This window comes from Rattus norvegicus, chromosome X (genome assembly GCF_021556685.1).
Source record: "Rattus norvegicus strain SHRSP/BbbUtx chromosome X, alternate assembly SHRSP_T2T, whole genome shotgun sequence".
NCBI lineage: Eukaryota > Metazoa > Chordata > Mammalia > Rodentia > Muridae > Rattus > Rattus norvegicus.
The window spans coordinates 113,490,381-113,507,974 of record NC_141554.1 but is presented as its reverse complement, the minus strand read 5'-3'; the positions used below and the strand labels follow the sequence as shown (position 1 = coordinate 113,507,974).

At 42.2% G+C, this 17,594-nt stretch overlaps 1 protein-coding gene across 1 annotated transcript in view; it reads left to right on the top strand.

Annotated features, from left to right (window-relative positions):
* The window catches only part of Col4a6 (collagen type IV alpha 6 chain), a 344,979-nt gene that overhangs the window by 267,679 nt on the left and 59,706 nt on the right, over positions 1–17,594 (top strand). The window contains exons 4-7 of the mRNA NM_001427260.1: positions 7,936–8,070; positions 11,427–11,471; positions 13,676–13,792; positions 16,295–16,363. Of these exons, the coding sequence (NP_001414189.1) occupies positions 7,936–8,070; positions 11,427–11,471; positions 13,676–13,792; positions 16,295–16,363 (366 nt within the window). The remainder of the gene's footprint in view (positions 1–7,935; positions 8,071–11,426; positions 11,472–13,675; positions 13,793–16,294; positions 16,364–17,594) is intronic.

Below are 17,594 nucleotides of genomic sequence, written 5' to 3'. Positions count from 1 at the left end.
ATGCTGACAACAGCCAATGGAACGGGTATGTGTGTGTCTGTAAACACAACTTGTAGATGCATGTCTTCATGCCAGGCAGTGCTGGCTGTTTCAAACACTGATTGCATCTGAAGAACCAGAAGTGTTTTCATGTAGGCTTTGAGAGCCAGATTCTGATACCTCTTCCTGTGCAGTGACACAGACAATTTGGGAGATTCACTCTTTGATAAATGCCCATCACTGTCTATCTACAAAATCTTTGTATAGTTATCCCTTTGTTTGTTTAGATAGGAAGGATTATTCCTATTACTGGCTGGCAAATGTGAATGATGTTGATATCATCAAATCAAAGTAGAGCTTTGTAGGTTACAAAATTCTGTATATCCATATAAGGAGGTTTCGTTTATGCTGTTTGGGTTTTTAATATTTTTATTGTTTTGTCTGTTTACTTGTTTGACTCAGGGTCCCTTGTGGCCCACACTGGCCTCACACTGCATTACCTGTGTAGCCAAGGATATCCTTGATCCTGATCCTCCTGCCTCTGCTTTTCAAGTGCTAAGATTACAGGTGTACACCACTATACCCAGCTAAACTCTTTAGTTGCCAAATACTACCAACATTTTTCCACCACAGGGGTACTCCTTCAGTGCTGCTACTAGGAAAATGACCTCAAAGGGCCCTGGCTCTTCTCATCTTAATTTTTTCCAATAAAGGAGCACAGAATTGATTGGAAATCCCTAACACTAGCTCTACCACTGAGTAGCTGTGAGACTTTAAGGCCCATTGGTTTACTGTTTCTCTGCTTAGTGCTCACATCCTGCATCATGAAAGCATTCTGATGACACAAAAGGAGGACTGAAAGAAAATCGTTGTTCTGAATTCCCTTTCGTATTTCTGCTCTTGAACATATATTCATTGATATCTGCCTTATCGTATTGTATGACTAGTCTCTTTCGGCCAGATTCTGTCACATTTTTCATCCCCCAAGCACATTCCCTATAAATAAGATAAGAATAAGAATTACAGTTATAAATTCAGGATGATTTGTAGAATCCAAGCCAACTCTTCCTGCACGGGAGCTCAAGAATCTCTGTATTCCATTCCTCAGGAACTCCTGGGGACGCACCAAGCTAGCAATAATTATTCAATCTCAGTTTGCCTCGAGTTAATAAGAGTTGGAGGAGTCTTTAAAATAAATCTATGTACACATTTAATTCTCTATTTTCATTCATTTCACAATTAGGCTTTTCTTCTCCAATGTTGTCTTCAGTGCGTACCACACTCTACATACTGCACGTCCAAAGATACTGCATCGTCCCTTGTCGTTTCAAATTTTCCAGGCTAGTCAAAAAGCCACTGTTGGCTCTCATCTCAGATGTTCCAAGACTTCTTACATACAAACAGTCCAAATAGGAACTCCTCATCTGCCACCACAGGCTCTCGAGCTCCTCAAGTCAATGTGGAGATTCCTCAGAAGCCCTATCACATAACATGAGAGTCAACCTTTGCACCTCCCTCAGTGTCACTCAACAAGGCGAGTCTAATGCAGCATCTTTGTCACCTTTACTCTCTGAAACATTGCTCGATGCTGCCTTCTCCCCAGCTGCAGTCCTAAGAATCTAATGCAGACCACGGAGGTCACAGCACTGATACTCCATCTGCTGCCTGTACACTTCCCTTTCTCTTGTGGCAAAATGAGAAAGAAGTAGAGGTGCATTGAGCCATGGGAATCAAAGAATTCTGGAGGACTTGCTGAAAGTTTGAACTTCTGAACGTCACAAGCCATAGTCTGTTAAGGAATGGCAGTATGCTAATAACCTATTGTTTATTGCACAGTTATTCTTCTAGATACCATGAAAAGTTATCTTCAGTGGGGATTCAGAAGTGTGGCCATCAGTCCAATAGCATGAGCACCACCTGGGCATTTATTAAACACACATATTTTTAGCCTTACCTAACAAGTCTGAAATGGAGGGTGGGCTGTGGTTATCTGTCTTTTATCACTACATTCAGGAGAATCTGCTGCATGCTAAGGAATAAGAACCGTGGGTTTCACTAATTGTTTTGGATAAAATCTGTAAGTGCCCTGCAAAGGAGCCAATAACTTATCTTTATTTGATATGAAGATGAGTAAAGTGATGTCATCCTCTGTGCCATCACCCTACAGTGATGAAGAGGGGATGTGAATCCGGGACTTTTTATTCTGAATCTTTTCCCCTTAGATAATAGGTCTCTAAACTCCAAAGTAGCTTATGGACCAGAGTAAACCTCTTAAGACCCAGAGTCGTCTGCTTTTCTTCCCTGTCCCACTTTGCTCAAGCTAAGTCTGGCTCTTGCCCACCAAAGTTGATTTGCTAATTTCCACAAACACATTGTTCTCTATATTTGAAAGGCATTCACTAACATATTATTAAATGTTTCCTTATGTCTCTATCCTCTTGCTGGACCACACATCTCTAAATTCCTTTGGCACTTGTGCACTACAAGTTTTAAAGTTTATTGCATACGACTTTATCCTCAAACTCTTCTTATGATGAGCCTGCTCCTTCCCGGGAAACAGGGTGGGCCATGTGGTAGGTTTTCTTATGTATTACCATTTCATTAGCTACACATAGATACATACATGTCTAGTTCAGAACTCTGTCCAAGATGGAAACTGTTGAATTAGTTTGATGGTGGGCTATGTACAATTGTTTTCAAGTCAGAAAGTATTCTATTATCTGCCATCTTCACCCAAGTGCCTGGCGTAGGGCAGATGCCGAATAAATTCCCTGTTGTGGAGGTGGCTGCCAATCAATCTAGGGAACAAAATCATTCTACCCAGAACTCAGAACACAGAGACTGCTCAGGATGTAGTCACCACATATTAAAAAAAAACCTTCAAATCTTTAAAAGACATCATTTGTTTCCAAATGTTGATATTTGATGAACTTAGGCAATTCTCTTTTTCCAACCCTGAACTGGGTAATTCCAGAGTCTTATGCAGATCTATTTTCTGTGGTCCTTTGAGAAGTCCTTTCTTGATTGCACTCTCTTGCACCTGTGCAGACTTCCCAAGAAGATACCATCCTTTCTGAGCCACTGGCTTCTCAGTATGTATATTCATTCATTAGTTTCTCCATCCATTCACCAAACATGTATTGCCAAGCACTGAGATGAGCAACAGATAAGTCTATGGGAAGTAAGGCATGAGTCTCAAGGAGCTCATTCTATCTTTGCTGGAACCTGGAGGATACATAGGAACTAGCCAGGACAACTAAGTTCACATATAAAGGCAATGTGTCGGGATGCTCAGAAAGAACGAAACAAGACTGAGGATGGTAAGCTAATGTGGAAATACCACACATAGGGGAGAGATGAGGAAGTCATGACGTAAGACTATTGGGACAGAGACAAGCACATATATTTGAAGTTGGATTGAGCATCCTTACTGATGATGGATTGAATGTGAGAAAGGAAGTAATGTGGAGAGGATTGGATGATGGGATTGCAGAGAAAGCAATAACCCAATAAGCTCTTGTTGGAGTTGAACTGAAACATCACAGTGCAGGGAACAGCCAAAGCATTGGCTGTAGGCTTATGGCACATTCAGAGGAGAAATCTAGCTAGAGGTTCACACTTGATTGTGCGTATTAAAATGTAGCCTGTGTTGCTTTAGCATAAAGTAGGAGCAGACACTGAGGACCCCAGAGTCAGGGAGAACTAGGACACAATCTATAAAGAAGGGAGAATTGGTCTCACAGATGTGGGTTGTCAGTATACATACTCCATCATCCCCTGACACCCCCTGCCAAGGCTCCTCAATAACATCCATGCATTTCTCACTTAAACTTGATGAGCATGAATTATTCAGGCCTAACTGCCATATTCTATCATAAACGATACCTAAAGAGAAAAGGGAATTGATTTTTTGTTCTAGGTGCAAGGTATGTTTTATAATCATACTTGACTCACTTAAATTCTAACAATAATCCTACACAATGGTGGGTATCATGCCCAAACTGTTGATACTCAGAATAGATAAGAAGCTTGCCTATGAGTACAGCTAAAGTGGCTATGAGGAACTCTGGTTCCAGGGCCATGTAACAGTGCTGCCATACCTCACCACCTCGTAGAATACAGCTGGATCCTCAAGAAGGCTGCCGTCTTCCTTCCCCTGCTTTGTAAATATCACTTGCATCCCTGGCCTAACGTTTTGTTCTCCATTAAAGGACAAGGCTCCCCTTGGGAAAAGTAAACCTCAAAGTCGTCAATCATTCATGCCTCAGTGGGAATGAGTTTCAGATTCTTAGGAACACATTTTAATTTTATGAGAGAGGACCACTGGAATCTTGAGGGAGGAATAATAAGGCAGAAACACGGCAAACTATGCAGTCAAATTCTTCCATCAATTTTGCCATCCCACCTAGTTTCAAGAATGTGCTTCTAAGATTCTTAGATGCTATTCGTGTATATTTCTACTATGTTATAGGTACTTCCATTAATGGGTCCATTACACTAATTGTCTGGTTCTAATCAAAGATACACTGACTCCAAAACACCATGATCAGGAAGAGATAGCCAGCTTTAGCTATGATTATAGACCTGTAGTCCCTGGCCTTGGGCACAATTCTGAACCCTTGAGAATTAAGTCCTGCTGTGTACATTAAAAAATGTTGAGCAGATGGAGGCAGGAGAGCTTGTTGGAACAACGTAGAGGAGTCCCTTCTGCCCTGGATAGGTCCATCTGCCAAAATAAATGACATGTATCAGGGCATGGCACTAGTCCAAGCCCATTGAAATTCTGTGAGCCATCCAAACTGTGATGGCGCTTCAGATTGGGTCTGTGATAGAGTTAGAGAGAGAGAGAGATGATGAGTGAGCATCTGGCTGCTGCAGCCTACTCATGGGAACAGTCCCAGAGGAGGCTCCAGGGTGAGAGGGAGACAGCCTCAATGGCCCCCTAGGAAATCTGCCACAGACAGACAAACAGGGTCTAACACTGAAAGATGATAGAGTTTCATGCCGTTCCTACTAGCTATGCGACCTAAAAAATAATCTCCCTTTTCTCTCAGCCTCCTCCACCCAGTATAAAATAAACCCTGGGCTAAATGCTCTCCAAGGCCCTTTCCCTGCTTGAACATTCTGTGACTTCGTTGACACCGGTTTGATTTCTCTTTCTCTGTGTGTGAAAGGCCCACCCACCCACCTGTTTATCTGCAGGCTCTGTGTGCCCACACTGACCTCTGCTGGCCATAAGGAAAAATGCCATAGATTATGTCTGCGGGGGAGTTGTGGGGGTGGGAGTGGGGGGGGCGACAAAACAAAATATAATGCAGTCTATCCGTGATTCAGTATGAAGCTTAAGTACCACACTGAAACTCTGCACTAGAGATGGGGGTGAGTGAAACCAAAGCAATGCTAAGCATAGATCAACACACACACACACACACACACACACACACACACACACACAACACACACACACTAAACACACACACACAACACACACACTAAACACACACACACACACACACTAAACACACACACACACACTAAACACACACACACACACACACACACACACACACACACACACAACCAATCAGTTTCTCCCTCCTTTAATCAGAGCTTCCTTCATCTGTTCCTGGCGTTCTGTGCCACGGTGTGAAAGGATTTCTGTGGGTGGCAATTTCTTGTCTCAGTGCACTACAAGGCCTTGGCACCATGCTGGGGAGGCAGTTCGAGATAAGCCTCCAGCCACCTACCAGGCAGGGTCCTGTGCTGAAGTGAACCTGAGAGGTTTCCTTCCAGGCTGCTTACATATCCAAACAACATAAACAACCTGAGACCAGCCCCCAGCATCTTTGTTTCCCCAAAGCCCCCATTGGATTGTTTTTTTAATTTCGTGAGTTCATTTAGGTGACTTACATTCAGCTTTCTGGTAAATTTAATGTGCTCACTCAGACAAAAGAAAGGAAGCCGTTTTCTCAACCATCCCCTGCTGGATCAACTCAGAATTCTATTCCAGGCACCTTGCTTAGCATTTCTCAAGCGTAAGTTTCCTTGTCTTCCTATGCTGGTGAGCTTGTGTTCAGAAATCTAAGAGAGCAGATGTGGATGCTCACATTGGGCACTGTTTGAGCTCCCATAGAATGGGAGCAGAATGGGAACTGGGTCACATGACAACCCACTCTCTTAGTACCTGTCACACAGTTTATCCTGTCCATCTACCCTTTATGGAAGAACCTTTTTTGGTGGTTCTGAGATTTGGGCCAAACATTCTGTGGTCTGACTGGATCTTCCCTGTTAGTAGTAATACGAACAGCTCCAGGAAGTCTGCCATGTCTCCGTCCTCCCACCGAGCAGTTCGCTCCCCCAACAGCTGGTTCTTTCTTATCTGCTTCCCTTGTTCCTGCCTCAGGCGGGCTGCCCCAGTGTCCTGATGATGCCCACATGTTCTCTACGACGCCTCCTGAGGAGTTACAGTTCTGAACACTGCTTTCTGCTTAGCTGCTTCCCCAGGTCTGATCACACCATGCCTTCAATTTTCCTGCCTAACTCTCCAGGCCCCTTCCAGCTGGAGTTCACTTGGCCTTCCCAAGTAGCCATGACTCCTCCAGCCAGGGGCTAGGTATTGTGCTCCAGGGGCAGCCTTTCCTCTGTGTGCCTGAAGTGTTGCTCTCTGCACCATGTGAATGGGCAACTTTTGAGTGCTAGATGGTAATGCAGAGAGTTGCTTCACATTGGCTAGAACATCTTTCACTTCTTTGCAAGAGCTCTAGGTCTTCATGGGCCTGATTGACACTGCAAATTATATCCCAAAGGACCAGCACAGCAGGTGGGTACAAGTATTAGCAGAACATAACTCTCAACACTGTATTTAAGGTGCTGTTTTCAGCCTTTTAAAGTTTAAAGCTTGAGGATGATTGGGAAGGGCAATTCAATGGGCTTTTTCAGAGTTTTCACTGAGTTTTAGGAAATTATGGGCAGTCACTAAAGGGGCAGGGAGATGGGACTGGAAGCACTTATGCAAATGGGATTTCTACCAGATACCAGATTCTCAGATAGGTAGTGCACATGGCTAATGGTTTGCACTTTTCAGCCAAAAAAAAAAGTCCCTCCTGGGATTTGTTCTAAAGGATAATCCAGGCTGTCTGCTTTGTACCTACTGGGGTTAATTCTCAGTCTCAGACTGCTTTAAAATCTCAGCCTGAACTCTCAGACTTAATTATTGCAGACATTTTATAACCAAGGCATTCAAAATCTTCAGGCTGCTCACTCCTGCTACCGTAATTGATATTTAGTAGATATCCCCAGGCTTCTTGTGCTTTACACATTGGGTACTGTGCAAATAGAGGGAGGGGGCTGAAAAGGAGTATAGGAAGGAAGAGTGAAATGACAGTGTGGGGAGAGGGGTCCCTGTAAGTATTTGTTGCCAGGTATAATGACGGGGTCCTGGGATCAGCTGAGAAAGATGCATTTTGAAGATTATGCCGTTTCAGTGCTCACTGTTCTTTGCTCCCCTGGGGCAGCATTCTTTAGACATGGCCATTTCTGAACTTCAGTGCAAGCATGCGGTTGGCCATTTGGATGTGACTTATAAAATGCCATGATGCTCTCCAGTGTTCTGTTCTTTCCCTATTTTGACAATCTGATGGATGGCCTGGCATTAACTAGGAAGAGGACAGTATTATCCAGCCTGAATAAGCAATCTCCTAAGAAGTACAAAGGTGAAGGATCTTGGTGCACATGAATCTTACTAAACGTGCTTATAAAATGTGTTCTATCCAAATAAGCTTAACAGCCCCTAAAATAGCCCTTTCTGATCCCTGTCTGGAACACTGGCAGGCCTCACAGATCTCTAAGCCAAAGTTATTTAGTGAAGTGGTGCCCGTGCTTTGTGCGTGAGAAAATTGGAACTGTTGATGTTAAGTTTTCTGTTGACTAATTTTCAGTCTTTCTGTCCATCTTTAGGGGCACACTGGGCCAATTGGAACTCAAGGTCCAGCCGGTCCTGAAGGGTTTGCTGGTCCAACTGGTTTATCAGGGTTGAAAGGAGAAAGAGGCTCCCCAGGCCGTCTGGGACCATATGGACCCAAAGGAGATAAGGTAAGGGGTACTTTTGTTGCTAGGGTAGAAGTAGAGAAGTCAGTGTTCAGTCTCGGTTCTAAGGGGAATACTTTTGCTCCTAAAATTTTTGGTCCTAGGGCACACACTTTAAGAAGAGCTGAGCCAAAGTATAGTATGTCCTTGTATGAAAATGTCTTTGAGAAATATACAATGTACAATGGGTATACAGCAATAAAATAAACTATGAAGAAAACAGAGAGAGAGGGGTGAGGGAGAGGGAGGGAGAGAGAGAGAGAGAGAAAGAGAGAGAGAGAGAGAGAGAGAGAGAGAACAAGAGAGAGAGGAGAGAGAAAGAGAAGCACCTGGGCATGGTGCTGCACATCTGTAATTCTAACACACAAGAGACAGAAGCAGGAGGATTGCGACAAAGTTCAAGGGCAGCCTAACCATGTATTAGGCCAGCCAAAATCTATAAAAATGTCTATCTCAAAGAGAAAGAAAGGGGTTGGGGATTTAGCTCAGTGGTAGAGCGCTTGCCTAGGAAGCGCAAGGCCCTGGGTTCAGTCCCCAGCTCCGAAAAAAAGAACAACAAAAAAAAAAACAGAAAGAAAAAAAAGAAAAAGAAAAAGAAAGAAAGGAAATGAAGTAACTGGTGGGTGGGTGATGGAGGAAAGCATTTCTGGAGATTCTCAAACTATCAACTGAATATATTAGTTGCATGCTTGATAAGTTGGCTCATTCGTGTCAAGACACGGGGATTTGAGCTGAGTTTGGGTCGAGAGTCTGATCAATAGAGATCAAGCATACAACAGATGACACTAAAACGCAAGAACAGTGATCTAAGATCAAGAATCAACAAATGGGACCTCATAAAATTGCAAAGCTTCTGTAGGGCAAAGGACACTGTCATTAGGATAAAACAGCAACCAACAGATTAAGAAAAGATCTTTACCAATCCTACATCTGATAGAGGGCCAATATCCAATATACACAAGGAACTCAAGAAGGTAGACTCCAGAGAATCAAATAATCGTAATAAAAAAACTGGTGAACAGAACTAAACAAAGAATTCTCAACTGAAGAACACTGAATGGCCAAGAAGCACCTAAAGAAATGTTCAACATCCTTAGTCATCAGGGAAATGCAAATCAAAACAACCCTGAGATTCCACCTCACACCAGTCAGAATAGCTAAGATAAAAAACTCAGGTGACAGCAGATGCTGGTGAGGATGTGGAGAAAGAGGGACACTCCTCCATTGTTGGTGGGATTGCAGACTGGTACAACCATTCTGGAAATCAGTCTGGAGGTTCATCAGAAAATTGGACATTGAACTACCTGAGGACCCAGCTATACTTCTCCTGAGTATATACCCAAAAGATGCTCCTACATATAACAAGGATACATATTCCACTATGTTCATAGCAGCCTTATTTATAGTAGCCAGATGCTGGAAAGAACCGAGATGCCCTTCAACAGAGGAATGGATACAGAAAATGTGGTACATCTACACAATGGAATATTACTCAGCTATCAAAAACAATGGCTTCATGAAATTTATAAGCAAATGGATGGAACTAGAAAATATCATCCTGAGTGAGGTAATTCAATCACAAAAGAGCACACATGGTATGCACTCACTGATAAGTGGATATTAGCCCAAAAGCTCAGATTACCCAAGATATAATTCAGAGACCACATGAAGCTCAAGAAGAAGGAAGACCAAAGTGTGGATGCTTCAGTCCTTCTTAGAAGGGGGAGCCAAAATATTTGCAGGAGGAAATATAGAAATAAAGTGTAGAGGAGAGACTGAAGGAAAGGCCATCCAGAGACTGCACCATATGAGGATCTATCATATATACAGCCACCAAACCTATACAATATTGCTGGTGCCAAGAAGTGCATGCTGATAGGAGCCTGATATAGCTGTCTCCTGAGAAGCTCTGCCAGAGCCTTACAAATACAGAGGCAGATGCTCACAGCCAACCATTGGGCTGAGAACATGGTCCCCAATGGAGGAGTTAGAGAAAAGACTGAAGGAGCTGAAGGGGTTTGCAACCCCATAGGCAGAACAACAATATCAACTAACCATATACCCCAGAGCTCCCAGGAACTAAACCACCATTCCAAGAGTACACAGGGATGGACCTATGGCTCCAGCCGCATATGTAGCAGAGAATGGTCTTGTCTGACATCAGTGAGAGGAGAGACCCTTGGTCCTGTGAAAGTTCAATGTCCTAGTATAGGGGAATGCCAGGGTGTGGAGTTGGGAGGGAGTGGGTGGATGGGTGAGGGAGCACCCTTATAGATGCAGGGTGAGGGGAGATGGGATAGTGGATTTCTAGAGGGGAAACTGGGAAAGGGGATAACATTTGCAACGTAAATTTAAAAATCCAATAAAAGTAAAAACAGAAAAAAAAGAATAGTCTGCAACATGACCTTTGAAATTGTGTGCTAGTGGGAGGAGAAATCTGACATCATAAAGCTGTCCTCTGATCTCCATCAACTTGTGCCCTCATGACCAGAAAAAAAAAGTAGAACAGGCAAGATTTAGAACAACCTGGGCCATAAATATAAGGGAATGCACTACCAAAACAAGAATGGTAATAACATGATGACTGATTTATAAACTCAACTGAGATGCTCTGTGTACTTTCATCACCTCTTGTTAACCTCATATTTTAGGGAAGGGATCACCACACGAAGTATAAGGGTAGCTGAAGTACAACAATTATCTGGACACATGAAGTTGATGGCAATTTTCTACTCATGAATGAGGTGGATGGCAATTCATGAGTCACAAATATTCACATCTTAGGAAAGGGAGCCATTATGTAGCATGTAAGGACACACAGACTTGTACTTGGGAACACAGTGAACCAAGAGGCTACAGGTGACAAGCTTTGGCCTCAAGAAGTTCTGGTGGCCCTGGCTCCTGAAAGAGGGTGTGACTTGACTTGTTTGAATAAGTCAGTGGCCTAGCCTGAACTGAAACTGATATTTGTGAACGAGTAAGAGTTGTACTTGTCTTCTGAGAATAAGGGTGGAGTAGCTTAGGACCCTTATCTGAAGGAGCAAAGTGGGGAGAGATTTTGTTAGAATTGCCAAAGCCCTTCTGTTGTTATCCAGATGCAAAGGCTGCCTAGAATATTGAGCATTAATTTTAGGGCTTACACTACACTGCTTAACACAAGAACTTGTTTCCAAACATAAGCACACTCAAGACTATTCTTCGACCAACTCCTTAGACTTGGGATAGGAAATATGGCAACACAGCATGAGGAAGGAGATAGAAAACACCCAAACTTAGGTCATCAAATCCCATCACCAAACCTATTGGCCTTAAAAGACATCAATTTGATTGTCATACACATTTCTCTCTTCTCCTTTCTTTAGGGTCCCATTGGAGTTCCTGGCTTTGTTGGCATCAGTGGGATTCCGGTAAGTGTGTACACGGAAGTGACTTTAATATAACATTTCAGGTTCTGTCTCCTGGCTGAAGTACTTTGACCTTACAGACATTGTGTTTCACCAAGGGCCGTAACAGCCAATAGAGAGGGCAAGCAGGGCTTGCCTCCCAATAGAATATTCAACATCAGCACAACAGACACTGGAGATGGTATAACTCAGGGTTTTGAGATATCCCAGTTGTTTGTTAGAGCTCTTGTCACCTGCCACAGATGCATATTTATAAAACATTTTCATTTAAAATGAATTGAGCAGGGGTTGGAGATTTAGCTCTGTGTTAGAACACTTGCCTAGCAAGCGCAAGGCCCTGGGTTCAGTCCTCAGCTCCGAAAAAAAAAAATTTAAAATGAGTTGAGCTTGGAGACTCTAATGGAAGAACAGGAGGAAGAATTTTGGCCTCTAAGGGGATTAGAACTCCACAGGAGACCAACAGAGACCTGGACCCTTGAGCTCTCAGAGACTGAACCACCAACCAAAGAACATACCCAGGCTGGACCTAGGCCTCCCTTCACAACCAAACTTCATAATCCCATGCCTTTTCCTATGTTTTCAGGCAACCATTGGGCCTCTTAGACTATATCCCACATGATTAATGGAGACCACTATATCAGAAGAAAGTCTCATTTACAATATTCTTACATAGAAAATGTTATTAGAGTTATAGGAGTTAAACAGACTACTCATACAAATGTGTGAGTCCAGACTGCTAAAAGGACGGCTTCAGCTTTGCAGGGGAAATAGGCTGCATACTCATGCCTTGACTCTTTCTTACCAACTGGGAAGGTTAGTCTCATTCTCTGGGAAGAGCTCCAGACCTGTCCTTTTGCTGGCAAAACTTTTGCAGGTTGAGGTTGGACCTTAAAACTGGAAAAATTATTCCTTTTCCTGAATCACAATTTGATGGGTAGATTTTTGTCTTATATTAGATCATAGTAACCCCAGAACATAAGTCATTCCTTTGCTCATAAAGCTAACTTTCACTTTTTCATTTAAAGAAAGTATTTTGTTTCTGTTTGTTGTATCCAAATCGCCAGCATCACTATTCTTCTGCTTTAGGGCCATTGTTAAGTAAAATAGTTATGTGAGCACGAGTACTGTGAGACTGCTATGAAAATTGATCCGATAACAAAGATAGCTACTTAGTGACTAATAGGCTCGTAGAGAATGTAGCATAAATATTCATAGATGTGCTAGAGAAGGGGATGATTTACATCACAGGATAGAGTGGATTGACATTAGTGAGCATTATACCACTCAACACAATGTACAATTTAAAATTCATGAGTTATTTCCATGGATAAGGAGGGACTACTGGTCATTCGAAAGGCTCATTTTGAACACGTGATATGTTTCCCTCAAATTGTTAAATACACATTTACCCTTTGAAAGTATATTTAAAAGAACGTAGACGTCTACCTACCTTTCATTGACCTGTCCAGATGATCTATTAAGGTCATCCATTTGCACCATGGCCCAGATACAATGGCCTTTTACTAGATTAAAACATTATGTTCTCCAACTCGGAAATGTACTGAATTCATATGAGCTATATGAAAATGATTTTTAACTCCCCAGTTAAACAACTGCCCTCATAGTGAATGTGGAGAAGAAGAGAAGAGATGGAGTCTTAACTGAAACAATTACCTAATGGGCAGCTGTGACAAATGGAGTGCAAGTGAGACTTGTTAATTTGTGGCCAAGCAGCTTTCAATCGAGGAGGTGCTCAGTTAACCAAGATCAAGCATCTGTTCCCATGCAGAACTTCCATTCAGAAAGCCATCCAGGGATCTGCCTGGTCTGAGGAATCTCAAACCTTGGCATGGTTCTCTGTTGATAGCAGTTCAGCTGCCAGCTAGCTAGACCCCATTTTAGTACATCTCTATATTCACAGAAGGTGAAATTGTAGTGCCTTAATGATTGTTCATGTTTGAGCCCTTTAGTTTCAGCTTGGATATGATTAAAGCACCAGTTGTCTTTTTGAGTGGGATAACTTGAGTTGTGATCTTTGCAACATATATCTGAGGACAAAGGAAATACTTAAGAGCATGCATGATGATGCTAAGGGAGAAGACAAGAAGGCAGAATTTAGCAGTACACTTGGCTGTTCTCACTGTGAGCCTTTTAAAATAGCTAACAATCCTGTAGCTGACTTAATCCCTTCTTTTGTCTTTGAACAGGGACACCCAGGCCAACCAGGTCCAAGAGGTCCACCTGGCCTAGATGGATGTAATGGAACTCAAGGAGCTGTTGGATTTCCAGGCACTGATGGCTACCCTGGGGTTTTAGGACCACCTGTATGTTACCGATCTTTGCACCTTAATGCACATGCACCTTCAAATGTGTTTTTGTTCATTTGCTTGTTTCTCTTGAAACTTTGTTAAGCCCTTGTAGACAGCCACTGTACTAACTTTCTCAATGCAAGAGTTTATACTGATGGCACCACAACACCAAAACTCTTTTAAAAATGCTAGTTGTGTGGTGAACACATTACGTGGCTTTGGGTTACTTTCTAATGCTACCTTTGAAGTTGTCAAGATTGTTAAAACAAACAAATCAATAATAGTTGTAGCATATTTCAGAGCAAATTGAAAATCAGACACTTTGCCATATCTGGTAACATTGGGATATTCTGGGGCTGGAGAGATGGCTCTGCAGTTAAGAGCACTGACTGCTCTTCCAGAGGTCCTGAGTTCAATTCGCAGCAACCACATGGTGGCTCACAACCATCTGTAATGTGATCTGATGCCTTCTTCTGGTGTATCTGAAGACAGTGATGTCTTCAGATGTCTTCGGTGATGTGATTTTATCACATACATAAAATAAATAAAATCTTTTTTAAAAAATGGGATCTTCTTGGAAGACCTTCATGTGATCATATGCATATGAAGAACCCAAAGGCATGGCAATCTTGGTTTATACCACTAATTCTCTGAACTGGAGGGATCAATCACCAGTCAACAATTTATTCCCCAAAGTGTACCCCTAACATTATCCCCTGACTTTCCCTTAGATGCCATCGTCTCGCTATCCTCCCTAGCACAGGATAGAATACACTCTATAACATCAAAGAATGAATTTGCCCAGTGTCAGTCATGCTGAAGCTAAGAAACATTGTAATTAGTTCGTTCCTTTTTCCCACCTCACATCATCACCCTTGGTTATAGGGTTGATCTGCTATTTTTGGTCTCATGTTTTTGCTTTTGTTTCATTTTATTCATTTAGATAGAACTGCGATATTCAGATACAGCTATGATGTACATAAGAGGTATGACCTCACAAGGAGTCACTTATGAGTGCTTGAAAGGAAAAAAATAACACATTTCAAGCTCACTCTCAACGTAATTTGGAAAAACCTAAATCTATAAGAGTTGTCATGTAAGGCTTTTTGAAACTAGAAACCATGCCACCAATTAGAGAGACCTCATGCTTCTATGAGTAGCCTTCAATGATCAAGTTGTGGAGCATGAGAATACATGTGGAAAAATGACAGAGAAGACAGGCAGAATACAAGCCCAAACTGGCCTAAAGGACCCTGCTATCAAAGGTCCAAACCAATATACAGCAGCGAGATAACAGGGAAAGGTATAGTCCTAAATCATCTACAGAGTCAGAAAGGCTCCTGAATGCTGCCATGGCAACAGAAAAGGCGAAGAGAATAGACAATGAAGTCCAGCAAAGTAGGAGTTCCTCGCCAACAAACAGAATAAAGAGCCTGAGATAACAGACATCCTCTGAAAGATAGAACCCCAGAGAGGAAACCTCAACCCAGCCTGAAACTTTACCTTGAGCTTACAAAGAAATATGGGCATGTGTTTTACTAAGATGAACCTTACCTCCTCCTGAATATCCATTCAGTAAGTCCATTTGAAGCTTCTTTGTAAAGAATGGGGGAAAGAGAAACAAAAGGAAGCAGACAATGTTCAAAACTGATTTGTATGTCTAGGACTTGTTTTACTAGAAGTGCAGTAGTCCCTGGACTTGGGGAATTCATCATCAATCAACAATTTATTCCCCAGAGTGTATCCCTAATATACAATTTATTTCCTAGAGTGTACCCCTAATATTACCTAATACTAATCCTGACTTCTCCTTAGATGTCATTATTTGCTACTAAGACAGCAAAAATAAATCTGATTGAAAGACTGGAATCAGGTATATAGAACTGATTTCCACAATAATAATGAGACACACCAGTTTCTTCAAAGGTTTGAAGCCGAGTTTGTGTAGTAGAAACACAGGATGAAGTTGGTGTCATAGCTATATTTTATCCCCATGGCCTACATGTTGGCCCACAGAAGCACCTGTCCTCTAGCCCATTTTAAAAATAAATAACAAGAAAAATATGCAACAGAGCCCAGATCTGACTTACAAACTTAAATGATCGAGAGACTTAGAAACTTTAGTTGACCTTTGACCTAGAAAAAGACCCTGTTAGTAATGTATAACTGTAAAGGGTTGAGCTTTACCTAACCCAATGTTCTGCATAGATAGTCTGCTGCTTTCTACCCCTCATCCTTTCACAGACCTCTGACATAGAGACAGAAGAATAGCACCCAGCTTTGAGATGACCTCCTCAGAGGTTGGACTATGACCTTTAACACAACCAAATTTTCCACAGCATAAGACACATAGTTTCAGGTTCCCATTCCCCAATCCTCTATCTAATTAGGTAATGTTGCTATCAAAACTCTGTGTGAGTAAGTGGGTTCTTTCTCTTTGTTTTGTTTTTGGTGTGTGGGTGTGTGCGTGCGAGCAAACACAGATGTTTTCTCACAAGTTTTTCATATGTTATCCAGGGGCTGCCTGGTCACAAAGGTGCAAAAGGAGAACCTGCTTCTTTTCAAGGCAGCATCATAGGAATGAAGGTAAGAGATCATAAAGCAGGCAGCTGAGTGGGTGGGAAGCAAGGTTTCACAGAGCCAGGACCTACCTCACACTAGGCCACTTCCAGAACTAATAAACCTGTGCCGTTGCTTAAGGAACAGACCCAACTGATTTTAAAAGGATTCCAAGCCTTTTGGTGGTAAAAACATTAGCAGAAATGTCTGCAGCTATGCTGTCTAGAAATTTGTTTTCCAGGATCTGCACCAAAAATAAGAGAGAAGTTGGCATAGAGTTTGCATGTTTTTCTTTGACAAGCCAAAACATTTTCTAGAGGCATATACTTTTTTTGTTTCCTCTAAAGCCTTAATTCTTATGCATCTTGGTTTGAATCTGTATATAGTCTTATACAGCTTAGTATGACTACCACCCCAGCATCCAGGTCTCTCCTGTCTCTAGATTCCTGTCAACGCTAAACTGGAACCTGATCTATTGTCAATAATATTGTTTTATTGAGCCTTCGTCTATTTCTAATTGGTAGCTTTGTGTGTCTTCAGTAAAACCTGGTTTCAAATGATTGACCCTACTCCTCTATAGACTGGGAAAGAGTCCATCACTGCTCTCAAGGATAACAAATAGGAATGTATGTGCCTGCAAGCTAACTGAGATAATTGACACCACTCTCCCATCACTGCACAGGGCCAGGAACCTTAGAAACTGGCCATAAAAGTAGTGGTGGGGATGGAACATCTGGATAAGTGGAGAAGAAGCAAGGATATTTGGGTTCTTGACTGTGGATGCCATAGCAGAAGGTAGAACATTAAAGTTGGCAAGGGCCTCATGGTGTTTGGATTCATGTCGCTTATTAGACAGATTGAAAATCTAAGGCTATATGACTTACTCAGAGCCAGATGGCCAGTTCTCTGAAGAGCGAAACTTCAGGCAGTGTTCTTCCCATGCTACAGGGAGCTGAGAGGTTTTTACTGTAAACCAAGCAGTGCAAGACTAGCAGGTGTCAAAGCACAGCCATTGTCTTAGCAAAGGTTAATGAAATGGTTTTTCCAGAAATCAAAGAAACCTTGGATCCAGTGGAACACAGCAATTTCCACAAGATGGTTATATTACAGATTCATACAGTGGCTTAAGATGCCGCAAAGTAATTAAAATGTAATCAGAGTCTGTATGCTCTGTTGATTTTCCCTTGAAATGTCTGATTTGCATTGTATACATATAGGCACAGATTCTCTGGGGATGAAGGCACATGGGAAGGTAGCT